Source organism: Cydia splendana, chromosome 27 (genome assembly GCF_910591565.1).
Source record: "Cydia splendana chromosome 27, ilCydSple1.2, whole genome shotgun sequence".
In the NCBI taxonomy this organism is placed as follows: domain Eukaryota; kingdom Metazoa; phylum Arthropoda; class Insecta; order Lepidoptera; family Tortricidae; genus Cydia; species Cydia splendana.
Window position 1 is genome coordinate 5239561 of NC_085986.1, and position 15585 is coordinate 5255145.

Sequence of the window (15585 nt, forward strand, 5' to 3'; positions counted from 1 at the left end):
CAGGCTCTGAATTAGCGGAGTGTACTAATTCTTTCTTTTTTCACAATCCATAACTCCCGCGGGAACAATATAGGCCATAGGCCTTTGTTCTTTAGTATACCTGCATGAAATAAGATCTTTTTCGAGCAAGTGTGATGAAAACTATTTTTCACCACACCAGCTCGGAAAGGCTTACTTTGCACTTCAAACACTGATAGCAAAGTTGCTTTTTATTCACATGTGAGGCAAAGTTAGCAAATGCAAATTTTGAGTTGTTTTCTTATGTTTGTTGGTAGAATTGACTTTTAAATTATGATTTTGGATGATAAATATTTAATAACATTCATTTGGATTTGATTTGGTTTGATTTTGTTTGATATTTTATATTTACTATTTGCTTCAGGTTGGTGTGGTAAAAAATTTTGTGTTTCACTCGGGGGCAAATTTTGTTTAACCCTCGTGCTTTGAAACCCTCGCAACGCTCAAGATTCCATTTTTCGAACCACTCGCTACGCTTTTGCTAATTTTGGAATCTTTCGCTTGCTCGGGTATCAATATTAGCACGAGCGGTTAAACAACTAACAAAACAAATAACTATTTTTGAGCAAGTGTGATGAAAACTATTTTGCTCCGGAGCACGAACTGGTTTTATGAGTATGACACATTTTGCCAGACATTTAGACGGTTAACATTTGACCTTTAATTTAGACGCCGACATGACCTTTATTTACTTCGTAAAAACACCCTTAACGTCGAATTAGTATGCAAAATGGGAAAATAAGTCCCTCTGCAGCTATTAAATTTTGTAGCTCCATGAATTTGTAATCTGTTTATCAGTGAACAGCGTACGTAATAACCATAGTAAACACATCGAAATAGTCAAGGAAATACAAACTTCTAACCTCAATTTTCTGTGTTTAAATTTTTTAGTAACGATTACTATATAGTTTTCCGTATCGTCCCAGTGAAAACTTCACACGGACAGTAAATCTTAGTTTTCTCTTGGAATCAAAAAGTAATCTACTCAGTGTTCCGAAAAAACTTCGTTAGATTTGTGAAGGGAATGATATTTGAGGTTCTTTTGGAGCATGACTCATGAGGATTTATTGTACTAGAAAAATAAAGCGAAGATTTTTGCTTTCTGTCTGTGTTTGACCTAAAAGTCAATTATAAAACCCTTTTTTGGAACTCTGTTAAAACGAGCTTATAAAAATATGGTAAAAGTAACGGAATTACCGTCCAAAAGCTTAATTAGGATAGAAAAAGGTCAAATGACAAGGGTAAAGATAATAATAGGTTAAAGATAATAGGGTAAGGATAATATACCTTTTCCCCCTAATATCTACATTCTTGGAAGGCATTTTATCTTTGCCTACTACCATAAAGTTTCCTGAAATCTAGGTTAGCGTGGTATAGACATGTAATGAGGAGGGATGAAAGCCATATAGGCAAAATAATGTTAGGTATGAATGTTGATGGACGGAGAGCGGATGGTAGACCTAAAAAACGATGGATGGATTAGGTGAAAGAGGATATGAGAAAGAAAGGAGTGAGTGCAGAGGTGACGAAAGACAGAGGAGAATTTAATGGAAGAGAAAAACATGTTGTGCCGACCCCACATAACGTGGGATAAGGGCAGGAAGAAGAATAAATACTTCACGCAATCAAATATTCATGAAAAGGTGTGTGTGTATGTTTTTTACGGCGACTGTAAGTCCAGTTAAAACCTTTCAAAACCAAATTTTCCAACTGCGTCTGATTTCAGCATTATCATCAAAATAATGGTCAAAACTTAATTGTAATGAAGATTATGGAATGGAATTGCTGAGTTGGGTGGCTTCGACCCTCGGTCCTCTGAGGACGCGGGTCACTGGGGTGACCAGATGACTTAGATTGTTTCAGGACGTCACGATTTTTAAGATATGAAAAAACGTTTAGTTATTCAGCTGCGTGAAATATAATCTATAGCTAGAATGACATACTATTATATAATATTATACGACTTTTTAAATTATTTTATAGCAGATACAAATAAAAGCGTGCACAGTAGACAGAAACAAGCCAAGTACCTAAAATAATATTGACTCACAGAGATCATAATATTATGTTCCAAAAACTTGGAAAACCAAATTAAAATTTTATATGTAAGTAATCCACGCAATCAAGTAATTTAGATATATTAAAAAAAAGTTGTGTTATAGTTATAGTATTTTATGGCGAATATAATTTGAATAAAATAATGTTAAAACACGCACTAGACGCACTAGACACGGACTAGTAAGCGCAGCGTAGGACGTCCACCCACAAGATGGACAGACGACCTTGTTAAGGCCGCCGGAAGTCGCTGGATGCCGGTCGCTTCCAACCGGTACGAATGGAGGTCCAAGGGGGAGGCCTATGTTCAGCAGTGGACGTCTTATGGCTGAGATGATGATGATGATGATGAATGTTAAAACAAATTTTCAGACTGTCTGATTTCCATATTGTTTTCAAAATAATGGTCAACAATTTATTTCAATTAAGATATGGGAAGGAATAGCTGAGTTGGGTGACCCTCGGTTCTCTGTGGACGCGGGTCACTGGGGTGACCAGATGTCCCAAACTTTTCAGGCCTTCTCGATTTCCTGACATGAGTTTAGCCATGTCACAAAAATTGGAAAAACCAACTTCGGTCCGTACTTGCGCATTAACTATTTAAGCGTTTTGTGGCCTAGCCATCAAACCGAAAGTCGCCGGTTCAAATCTCAGCTCATAACAAGTAGTAGTTCGCATGTAATGTAATATCATTTGTTATTTACCTGTCGCTTTTCAGTAGGTTTAGGATCTTTCAGATCGCGACGAAACCTGACTAATTCCAATAAGGCTAGTTTGGTAGGTCGGATAGCATTTGGATTACTTAATAAAAACTTTTACAAAAAAAAAGAAAACCGACTTCGAAAAGGATGAAATAAAATATTATTCGTTTTTAAGTATATGCGTTACCAACTGATATGTTTGAAGTCAAAATTGAAGCATACCATGATTTTAGGGTGAGTCGATAAGAATGTACGTGTAAGAATGTATGTGTGTATGTACGTTGGATTACCTACCTTACACCACACGACAGCAATGATCATACTTTCTGTAGATACCTAAGAACACACCGTCAAGCCACCTTGGCGCAGTCCGTACCATGTTTGTCGGTACTAGTATAAAACCAATGCGATTGCCGATATGTTTTTTAAAGAGCAATTTTTACAAATTTTCGAACTGTCCATAGTACTCTGGTGTGGGATTGGGACTGAGTTATTTCCCGCCTCTTATCCAGAAAACTTGATTTCAAAATATAAAACAATCCAAGGACCATCTACAGGGCTTTAACTTTTTACCTGCATGGCAAATTTCACCAGTTTACATGGCAGTTGTTTAGCCGAAAAGGTGACAAAGAGACAGACAGAATTACTTTCACCATTATAATATTAGTAAAGTTGTAATGTGAATTATAGACATAAACCTGATTATTTTTGACCGGTATTGTTACTATTTGTCGTGGCACCGACTTCAAACATATCAGTTGGTAACGCATATACCTACTTAAAAACGGATAATATTTTATTTCATCCTTTTTGAAGTCGGTTTTCTTTTTTTGTAAAAGTTTTTATTTTTCAATTTTTAGTTTTAAGGCATTGTTAAAAGCTTATGAGTGACGCGTGACGCATGAATGAAAAGCATAATAATGCGTATCACTAAATTCGAAATTATTTCTGTCACTAAACAAACACAAAATCCATCCTCCGCCCCGCCACTGACCCAATCCCTCAACCCCCCAATCCCTCAACCCCCCGATCACTCAACCCCTGATCACGGAACCCCTCGACCCTGAACCACCAACCTTTCAACCGCCATTTCCCGACTCCTCAGTAGCCTTTCCATAAGTCTTACACTGACATATTCGCTAGCGTGTGCGTAACTTACTTTCTATGCGTCGTGCTGGCATCCTATTAGTGCGAACGAGATAGTTACGAAGACGTTAGCGAATATGTAGTAGTGTCAAACTCTTGGTAGGGCTACAGTTGTACTTCATCAAATTGGTGATTTTCGGGGGGAAATGCTTAAGTTACTATAGAAAACAACGATGTCGCCATACTCGTGCCTTTAAAAATTGAGGAGTTCCCTCATTTCCTTATGAAGTCCGTCATCAGATTAGAACCAACAATGTTATGGGAACACCTTAAAGGTAACTTCGTTCAAACGAAAAAAGAATTACTCAAATCGGACCACGGGTTTCGGAGTAATCTACATTTATAAAATCATCATTATTATCATCAACAATCATCATCATCAGGTCCACTCTATCAAATTAGTGATTTTCAAGAGGGAATGCTTAATTTGCTTAAGACAATACCCAAATTACCATACATGTGCCTTTAACAATTGAGGAGTTCCCTCAATTCTTCATGGATCCCATCATCAGAACAGCACCAGATTAATGTGGGACCACCTTGGAAGTACCTTCTTTCGAACAAAAAAAGAATTGCTCAAATCGGACCACGGGTCTCGGAGTAATCGCTGAACGTCCTACATTTTAAGAAATCGTCATGATTATCATCAAAACAATCATCATCATCAGGTCCACTTCATCAAATTGGTGCTTTTCGAGAGAAAATGCTCGAGTTGCTTAAGAAAACACCCAAATCACCATACATGTGCTTTGAAAAATTGAGGAGTTCCCTCAATTCCTCATGGATCCCATCATCAGAACAGCACCAGATTAATGTGGGACCACCTTGGAAGTACCTTCTTTCGAACAAAAAAATAATTACTCAAATCGACCCACGGGTCTCGGAGTAATCGGTGAACATACATAAAAAAAAAAAAAACAGCCACAACCGAATACAGAACCTCCTTCTATGAAATTGAAGTCGGTTAAAAACTAGTACCTATATCAAATTTCGGGATTAGTTGCCATGGGGTCCTCAGGATCGCCGTGGAAAAAAGCCGGGAAAGCACTAGAAATATTATGAAGATGACGATTTTTACTCAGATTTTAATATCGTCATCCCGAAAAATTTAATTTTGTATTTGGTCACCCTACTGGGGACAGAAAAGTTGGAGTTTAATTATTTATTTGTCAGTTGTTTAATTGAATGGGTTAGTAGGAATGTTTCCGTGAAACGAGGAGGCAAATGGGACAAGATGACGTATGCGATTCAATAAAACTAGGACAGCGACACTCTTTACTGTCGGTGGACCTTATGCATCTTGTAATAAGGTTTACAATCTGTCAGATAATAGTGTGGACGATGGTACTCGTAGTTTAAATGTTGATTTGTTATTGTCTTGAATATGTTATTGGAAGTGGTATCTTAAGATATATGGGGCATTATCTATGCCAGTGGGGAGACACTCCTGACTTCGGGCAAACTCGGTTCCATTCGGCTCAGCATTGCTTCGAGCAATTATTATGGTTGACACAACTTGACGTCCCTTTGCGTGCACGACAGATAAGATAATAACTTGAATTTTGACAACCCTAAATAGCCGAAAGGGATAGTGCCATAAGTTAGAAAGGGACAACATGATTCGACCCTGAATCGTAGTCAAACTTCGGTTTTGTAGGAAGTGTCCTTTCTGATGTACGGTAGTACTATTAGGTACTTATTCTGTGTCTATTATTAGGTACTTATTGTGTGACCTTATTGGCGATGGCGCTTACGTCGCACAGCGTCGCGCGGCATTGCATTTATATTAAAGCATCGTTAATCTTGGCATAAGCGCCATGGACAATAAGGTCCCTTTACATAGATAACGTCACATATGCCGCCGCCACATGGCAGCGGCAATACCTACGCCGCATGTTGTAAGTAATATAAGGATGTCTTTTTGAAATGAGAGCATATTATAACTGCGATTGTATGGGAGCGGGTTTTTGGCGGAAGGTTTGTGTGACTAACGTTACGGTTTAGGGTCAAACAGTTCATTGTGTTATGTCTTTCCTGTAGACATACACAAGAGTTAAGGGCTATAAAGGTTAATGTTCTTATTTAACCCTTATCCACGTGAAAAGGTCCTCCTTTTATTAAGAGAACTATGATAAAATCATTGCTTACATGCCCACAAGCTGTTAACTATTGCCCACAGGAGAGAAAACTAGTGTGTTCGCGCAAACTGTACATTTTTCTCTCCTGTGGGCAATAGTTAACAGCTTGTGGGCATGTAAGCAACATTATTTTATCATAGTTCTCTAAATAAAAGGAGGACCTTTTCACGTGGATAAGGGTTACATAAGAAAATTAACGTTTATAGCCCTTAACTCTTGTGTATGTCTACAGGAAAGACATAACACAGTGATCTGTTTGACCCTTTAACGTGCGAGCTAAATTAAATTTCTGCTTTATTTACAGGTACATCATTGGGCTATCTCCTGATACCAGATTCATATAATCAGTGAGTGAGGTCAGTTGCGGCCTTACAGCATTTAATTTTTTTTTTTTTTTTTTATTTATTTGACAGAACACAAAGTACAGTGTTACCTATAATTAAAGTTTCGCCAAACTGTAAAACAGTTTGTTGGCGATGCGCTCAATTAAACTAAAAACAACAACAGTACTTAGGTAGGTAATAGGTATCATATAACAAATATCAACAACACACAACTGCCTTCCACTGCCAACTGGAGTGGCCATAGAGCTTACCCCTCTGCCAAAAAACTTGCACAATTGTAGAAACTTTTGTATGGACTCACATGGCTATTTGTACGTTACGTACAAATCATGTAAAAATAGCAATACATTTGACGTCCCCTCCCCGCAAAAATCGGCAGACTGTTTCGTAAAGAAAATGACAGCGATGACATCTCCAGTTACTAAATGCTTTAAGGTTGCGGCGGTCACCAAAGTCAGCTTCGCTAGATGTTTGATACTAAGCCACCTCCACACTCGTGCGCGAATCGCGGCGCGAAGCCGCGAACGCGAGTGTGTCGTTATTTTCCAGATCTGCCAAATCGACTCGAGTGTGACTTTACAAAAAAAGTTTTAATATATAATTTATAAATCTTCCCACAGTTACATTTTAGTGTCCCAAATTAAGATTTCGCGTTTATTCCAACTAGAATGAGGACCTTTTGAAACCTAACAAATTTTTTGGTAAGTACTTACCCGTGAAAAGCTTCTATTAAGAAATATCTGTGATCTCTCTCTCTTTCTTCCTTACACGTGTTCTGTTTTGTTCCGTTTCTGTTTATTAGTTTTAAGTTTTAGTTTTTAATTTTGGGTGCCCTGAAAACCAGCGCAGTGTCTTACAGACACTGCTTATGCTGAGCGGCATCCTATTTGGTGTACGTTTCTTTATTTAACTTGATATTGTACCTAATGTATGTTTTTACGCCAAATAAATATTTTCTATTTCTATTTCTATTACGCGCAATAATCTTTATTTAGCCGTGCCTTTATTTCTAAGGAAAATAAACGTTTTCCTGCCTCCACGTGGCAATGATGTTATGACAATAATAAGAAATCACTCGACTTATTCCGACGGCGCAAGTCATAAGCAGACATTATTCGAAAATTTGTCTTCGGGCATGATTTGATGTTTTACACTTTTACAGTTAGAGCTAGACCAGGCGTGGCTCACTCCGCGATTTCCTCGCTTTGCTACAGGTAGCTAAAAGTACATCCGTTCCGCCCCAATTTTGGGGAAAGCCATAAGCCGCGCGTGGCGCTGTTGCCACCTAGCGGCCATATCTGTGCTGATCGTAACAGACGCGTTTTGTTAGAGAGTGAGTCTTCTGTACCTAGTACTATTATTTATTCTGTGGCTAGACCAAGAAAAGTCTGCAGAGATTTTGACAGCACACGCAGTGCCTGTGCTATTTATACGTCATAAGTTTATAGGAGTTAACGTTTAAAATAACACCTCTGCACTGCGTGTGCTGTAAAAATCTCTGCAGACTTTTCTTAGTTTATCTCTAGTATTTTCCTTTCGTTGGTGTGGTGAAAATTTTTGTGTTCAATTCGGAGGCAACATATTTTTAACCCTCGTGCCTTCAAACCCTTGCAATGCTCAAGATTACACTTTTCGAGCCACTCGCTACGCTCGGGGTCCATTTTGGAATCTTTCACTTCGGGTGTCAATACTAGCACGAGCGATTAAACAGCTTTGCCCCCTTGTAAAACAAATAACTGTTATCTCGGTACCCCTAGTGTAAATTTCATTCGATATCGTGACGTGACGTACGCGTTTGCGTTAAGTCTCATTTTGTATGGGATTTTGTGTTTCCAAAACGTCCCGCTTGGCGCGCTGTTCAAAATCCCATACAAAATGAGATTTACCGTTAGGTTAAGTTAGGTACAAACGCGTACGCCTGTCACGCTATTGAATGAAATTTACACTAGGAGTCCTGTAGGTTAGGTATCAAACATTTACATAGATATCTAGGGACTGGCTTTACGGACAATAATAATGAGGCATGACAGGGGCCAGTACAGCGGTGTGACACCGGTACAACGCGATTGGTTGATGAGTTTGTATCAGGCGCGCGATTGGTTGATGAGTTCGCATCACGCGCGCTATTGGTCGCAACTAGTTGCGTTAGACTGCACGATTGGCTGGAATTCGTGAGTCCACCCGCTAAAGTAGTACCATTTTTAGTGCACGTAAGGCCAGTCCATAGATATATACGTTAATGGTATCAAATATGACAAGTTTCAAGATTTGACGAACTGAATATTATTATTTTTAGCTTGTTATATACTTTTAAATTGTACCATACACCAACGTCTTCAAATAACGTAGACTAACTTACGAAATTGCTTCGACTCCCGTCACTTAGATAATTCCACTTTTATAGATATTTAAGGTAAAAAGATAAAAAATAGTTTATTCAAGTAGGCATATTACAATGCGCTTATGAACGTCAAATAAACCTTTACCGGCTCCAACCGTACACCTCTGCCCCGAGAAGATTTAAATCCCCCCTCAATTGGAGGAGGGTATCCCAATATGGGACCGGCAACAAACTCGGCGGGACACATCTTTTCAAAACATTATTACATCTTATAATTAACATGCATTACGAGTAATTAAGAAAAATACAATTTAAATTACTATACTTTATATTGTCAAATTATCATTTAAGGATCGTAAACTTATCTTTATAAAAGGCCTCGGGCCTTTTTGAATTGTCTAATTTCAGTTTGAAATATTCTGATGGCTTTTAATATTGAAAAGTGCAGTTGGTTGGAAAGTTTAAGATGTGAAATGAAAAGACTCATTTGTAACACTTAGGGGCAGACTAATCTTTTAAATTTTTTGCTTGGTGAGTGGTTAGTTGAAGTGTCTAGAATCTTAATATTATTTTCTTGAGTAGATGCCTTTCGTCTTATTCATATTTTAAGGGGCCCACAGATTACTAGTTTGCCGGATGATATCAGCCTGTCAGTTGTTCGGAACTCTCAAATTTTGCATTTAACTGACGGGCCGATATCGTCCGGCGAACTGGTAATCAGTGGGCCCCGTTACGAAAAAGTTGCACGAACCTTATACAGGTTGGTTCCAAAATACGATGACAATTAATTTAATGTGCATATTGTTGATAATTTTTACAAAGATTTGCGTTTGTGTATTAAAATCAAAGGGGATTTTGGAGATAATATGGTTAGTTTCAGATAAATGGTTGTAGTTTAAATTTTTAATGACATTTCGTAATAATCGTGTTAGTAAAAATGTATTCCTAAAAAAAATTGTCAACGAGGTTTGGGCCACCTTCACCTCTACATTTATTATGTTTTGACTACCTGCTATCGTTAACGTCTTCCAAAGTATCATGCAAAATTGTCCATACATAAATTCAATTGACGTTCAGTAATTCATTAATTCATTACCACTCAATTTAATTCAATTTTATACTGGTTGTCTTTTAAGTAAAAGTCTTTGAAATAATCGAACAGATCCTTTTAAGAGCCATTTCAATTAGCATTTGAACTAAAAGGAACTTAATCTGATCATTCCTGTGAATAGACTTTAAAAATATTAGTATCCCAACCGGAAGATTGACTGATAATGAATGTGATTAAATTATTATTTCAGCGAGTCCTTAAAAGGTTTTGTAATTGAGAATATTATAAAATTCCTTATGTTGGAATTCCTTGATGAATGACCTCTGAATTAATTGTTTCAATTTATGAAAAACAATACGCTCCTTTTTTCGGGCAGTCGTGGATGGAGGTCAGGATAGAAATATTTATTTATTTAACCTTTATACCTAGTAAAAATAGCAGATTTAATGCCTTAATCAATTCTCTACCATTCATACATAAGATCCGAAAAACTCATTGGTACGAGCCAGGGTTTGAACCCGCGACCTCCGGATTGAAAGTCGGACGTCATATCCACTCGGCCACCTCCGCTCCCCTATTATATTTATTCATATTTTCATTACAAGTAATAAAATAAATAAGGTACAGACATCGCTCCCTGAGGGCATTCAGAAACGAATAATGAATTACACGACGGATTGCCCATTTTAATATTCAGATGCCTAATGAATTCTTATCATCTCACTTAGTTGAGCGAAAAGGTATTTTAATTTGAAAGTTTTAGTGGAAAATGTATTCCACTTTTATGGTATTTCAGTTTCAAATGAAGATACATCGAATTTATTCATAGTAACAATTGAATTCCGTATCGATAAGAGTAGGTATAGTGAGGTAAGTAGTGTCACCCAATGTATGGGACGTGCAAATTTTGGTATCGGATGAATTCACTTGGCACAGATGTTGTATACGTAAAGCTAAGCCAATCCAGCCCGGTAGCCATCCGCCACCCCCTGGTGGGTAGGCAGGGGGCATCCCAAGTTACACGCCGCATATCGGCTTATATTTACCTACCACCTCGAGTTTGGTATCATTTCCAGATAAATCGGGCATAAGGAATTCATTTTTGAGACATTTAATTAATAATCAAACGAACTTACCTGTGAAGTTTCATTACAATTATACGAGTATCCAAATCCAAGACAACAATATAATTTACTGAGCAGCAGTACATGGAATCCTGCCGTCCTTGTCACACATTTTAGAGATATAATATTTAAAAAACAAGTTCGCACTGTCCCTCTCACTCGCTACGCTATCATCCCCAGCCATCCCACTCCGACACCGCTCCTCAGATACCCGTCATTATTTCAGAGTGAATCTTTTTGTGTTATGCACTGAGACTATTTTATTTTTATTTTCGGGGTTGGGGGGCGGGACTTTGTTGTCTTGGATTTTGTTCAGGACAAGTCTGAACATAGCTTATAAAATATTGTATACTTAACTTTAGTGTTAATATTTGTTGCTTGCAACATTTTAGAATAAGTTTGTCTTTGACGCGCTGTCAGCGCTCTCTTCATTCTGTGCCATAACTGGATGTAGTAGCTTTTAAAATTAGCTTTCAATAAAAGTTGATAATTATATAAATCTAATCGCATTTTAATTCAAACATGCGATTGTTGGTCCTTCGAGATTATCAAAAAGTTTAGAATCAGTGGTTTAGTGATTATACTACGAAGATCGCTTGCTGGCAGGGCGAAGGTGACTTGCTATATCTTGTCGCCGCCCGCCGCAACCTTGTCCAACCCATAGCTTGGACGAATTTATCATTGTGATTTCGGTTGATATTAACCCGAAATCATTTATCGCCGTGCTGCAACCATCATCGCGAAAGTTCCAGTTCGCCGGCACAAAGGAATTTTTGTGCAAGTACCGGCAGATTTGTATGAGCGGTACATCGAGAACACTTTGACAGATTGTCAACTCAGGTGGGACTAGATTGTAAGGTTGGTAGTACGGAACTTCGTCATCGGTGCGTGTGTGACTGCCCTTTCAGAGTTGGCGGTAAAAGTGACAAGTAGCTGTCAACAGTGACGTCTGTCAATCGAATTTTTCTTCACGGTTTGTGTACTGCATAAACATACAGTTATTATAGTTTTCAACTGCAATTTTTAACAAATTCTGGTACGAAAGTGCGGGTTTGTGCTTAAATAGTGTTTCCAGTGGTATTGAGCGTTTGTTTTGTGAAATACGGCAATGGCGGAGCTTAAGAAGTTAAAGATTATGCGCGGCCAAGTCAAGGCGTCTATGACTCGCATCGAGCAGTTTGTTAACGACCCCAATAGTTTAAATTCCGCCTCGTTGGAGTCCATGGAGGCTCGTAAGGAAAAACTAGCCTCGTCCCTCAAAGATTATGAGGCAATCCAACTTGATATATTGAACCTTGATGACAAGGACACAGAGGATGCAGGTGACTTTGAGAACCGCTACTTTAGCACGATGGCTAAGATTAATGAGACTCTCAGGTCTCTACGAGGGTCAGATACAGTTCAAGTTGCTGGAGTTTCTTCTTCGAAGTTGCCCCATGTTGATATACCAGTGTACAATGGTAAGGACTTTACCCTATTCAAACCCTTTTATGAAATGTTCATAGCAGTGATTGATAAAAACAAAACATTATCAGATGTACAGAAGTTGTTTTACTTGAGAAAGTTTTTGTCTGATGAAGCGCTATCTGTCATTGTAAATTTGCCTTTAGTCAACGCCTCATATCCAGAGGCATTAGAGTTATTAAAAAAGCGTTATGACAATAAGTCCAGGCTTATCATAAGCCATATACATGTTATCTTAGACATCCCATGCATGGCTAAGGGAACTGCGGCCTCTATAAGGTCATTTGTATCACAAGTGCAGCAGCAGCTGCATGCACTTAAAAACTTAAAGGAACCTGTTGATAAATGGGATATGTTGCTCATTTCAATATTATGCAGGAAGCTAGATCAATATACTAGCCGGGCTTTCCACTTAGAGAGAGACCCACAAATTCTTCCAACAATGTCGGAGTTTATTGAATTTTTAGAAAGGCGTGCTATGGCGCTAGAGGATAGTTTGCCTCAAAAGGTTACCCTAAATGAGAATGTAGGTACTCCTAAATTCAAATCTTACCCCAAGGTTGCTAATGTTGTAGCATCATTACCTGGTTGTAAATTTTGTACTAAACCTGGCCATGCAATCTATAATTGTGTGAAATTTCAGGAAGCCTCCGTCGAGGACCGCTTGGCTTTTGTGCAAGAGAAGAAGCTGTGTACAGTTTGTATAAACTCACACTCAGATAAACCTTGTAAGTACAAGTTTAAATGTAAATTATGTAAAGGCCATCATAATACCCTTTTGCATACTGAGGATGCTTCAGATGTCAAGCAACCAGCGGCGGCATCTATTGTTTTGACATGTGTCAAGAAGGCATCTTATAAAAAAGTATTACCTACAGTGAAGGTAAAAATTGTTGATAAATTTGGCCGGGATGTTTACTGCCGTGCATTGCTTGACACCGCCTCAAGTGAATCTTTTGCCGCAACTTCTCTTGTAGAAAGGCTAGGTTTTGCCACTGAGGCAGAATGTGTAAATATAATTGGTGTCAATAAACAGACCTCCGTTATGGATAGGTCAGTAATTATTCCTGTGGGGTCTTGTCAATATGAAGACGTTAAATTTAATGTTGACTGTCATGTTGTTGATGATGTAACGGCACATTTGCCACCACAATATATTGATTGTTCAAATCTGAAATTTCCAAGCCATGTCAAACTTTCTGACGAAAACTTTAATGCACCATCAGAAATTTCATTGCTATTAGCAAGTGATATTTATTTTGAATCATTATTAAATGATTGTATCAAATTGCCTGAGGGGCTTGTCTTGCAAAGCACCGTATTTGGCTATGTTGTTGGTGGCAAGATAAACCAATCTGGCAATGTCTCAAACACTGCTTTAGTAACAAATTTTGCTGTTAGTGACAGTACAAAATTAGAAAATGTTATGAATCAATTTTGGCTAGCCGAAAAGGTGCCAGAACCCCAACAAAAGGTTTCTGATGAATATGAAAAGGCTGAAAAAATATTTCAGGAGTCTGTTACTTTGAATAATAACACATTTCAGGTGGACATTCCCCTTAAACACCCCTTAGGTGAACTAAATTTGGGTAACTCCTTTTCGGCTGCCTTACAAAGATTTTACTCGATAGAGAGAAAATTAATGAAAAATGTAGAGTTGCTAGAGCAGTATAAAAAATTCATTGATGAATATGTTGAATTGGGACATGCTAGGGAGGTCAATATTAACTCTTACGATATGTTGAATGGACCAGTAAGCTTTCTAGCACATCATCCTGTTTTCAACGAGGCCAGCAAAAGTACAAAGCTTCGTATCGTGATGGACGGAAGCATGAAATCCAAAAATAAGCTGTCTGTCAATGATGTCATGCTGAATGGACCTGTGGTGCAGGGTGAGCTCTTTGACATATTAATTTTGTTTCGGACCTATTTATTCACCTTGATATGTGATGTTCAAAAAATGTTTAGGTGCATTTTGGTCAGCCCGGAACATAGATGCCTTCAAAATATCCTCTGGCGGGATAGTCCTGGCCAGCCCATCCGCTGCCTTCAGCTTCAGACAGTTACGTATGGCTTAAAGAGCTCTACATTTCTAGCTACTAGGTGTTTGGTAGAGCTTGTAAAATTATTTGGACATGATTACCCGCTTGCGTCTCAAGCCATTTTGAATAATACATATGTAGATGATGTCATAGCTGGTTCAGATGATATCAATGATCTTTACCAACTTAAAAATGAGTTGATTGAGTTATTTAAATTAGGTAATTTTAAATTACATAAATGGTGCTCTAGCTACCCAGCTGTTCTGGACGATTTGCCAGAAAATTTGAAGTACTTTGAGCAAATAAACTTAGATTCAAGTAATGTGATAAAAACTTTAGGTCTGAAGTACGATATTACTTCAGACACCTTAACATTTGAGTGTCCCCCCTATGATGAGGATACCAATCATACTAAAAGAACAGTTCTTTCATTTATTGGAAAATGTTATGATCCTTTAGGTCTCATAGCTCCTATAATAGTTTCAGCTAAAATATTTATGCAGCTTTTGTGGTCTATGCCCTTGGGCTGGGACACAGCTTTACCAGATGCTGAACTTAAGGCATGGAAAACATTTCTTGCTAATTTAAAAATGATGGGTAGAGTCTCCTTGCCTAGGCTAGTGCATAGTCACGAATGTATGTTGGTAGAGTTAGTGGGTTATGCAGATGCGTCTTTCAAAGCTTTCGGTTGTTGCATTTATGTAAGAGTTTTTAAATCAGACGGAGTTGTAGAGTCGAAATTGCTTTGTGCCAAGTCAAAAGTGGCCCCACTGGCTAAAAGCCTTACTATACCACAGCTGGAGCTAAACAGCGCTCTACTATTGGCGCAGCTGGCATCTAGAGTCAGCGAAAAGCTAAAAGCTAGATTTGCGCATAATACATATTTATACAGTGACTCACAAATAGTTTTGTGCTGGCTTAAGTCTACAAAAACAAAAGTCAATACTTATGTTAATAATAGGGTGAAGAAAATTCTGGAACTCACAAACCATGATCAGTGGTCCTATGTAAAGTCATGCGATAATCCCGCGGATTTAATTTCCCGCGGAGTGGAGCCCCAAAGCTTGCAAGGAAAGCAATTGTGGTGGCACGGCCCTGAATATTTGTCACATGGGGATTATGTGCACCCTGCATTTGATAACAAGGCTCTCAGTCAGTCCT

General features: G+C 38.2%; 2 protein-coding genes across 3 annotated transcripts in view; both read left to right on the plus strand.

The window, feature by feature from the left end:
• Window positions 1-15585, plus strand: part of LOC134803742 (synaptotagmin-7) — an 862565-nt gene that overhangs the window by 204012 nt on the left and 642968 nt on the right. The gene's annotated exons all lie outside the window — the stretch shown is intronic.
• LOC134803781 (uncharacterized) lies at window positions 11909-15231 on the plus strand. The gene is made up of 2 exons (XM_063776616.1): window positions 11909-12378; window positions 13026-15231. Exons 1-2 carry the CDS (start codon window positions 12027-12029, stop codon window positions 13103-13105), a joined length of 432 nt encoding a protein of 143 aa, XP_063632686.1. The 5' UTR covers window positions 11909-12026; the 3' UTR covers window positions 13106-15231.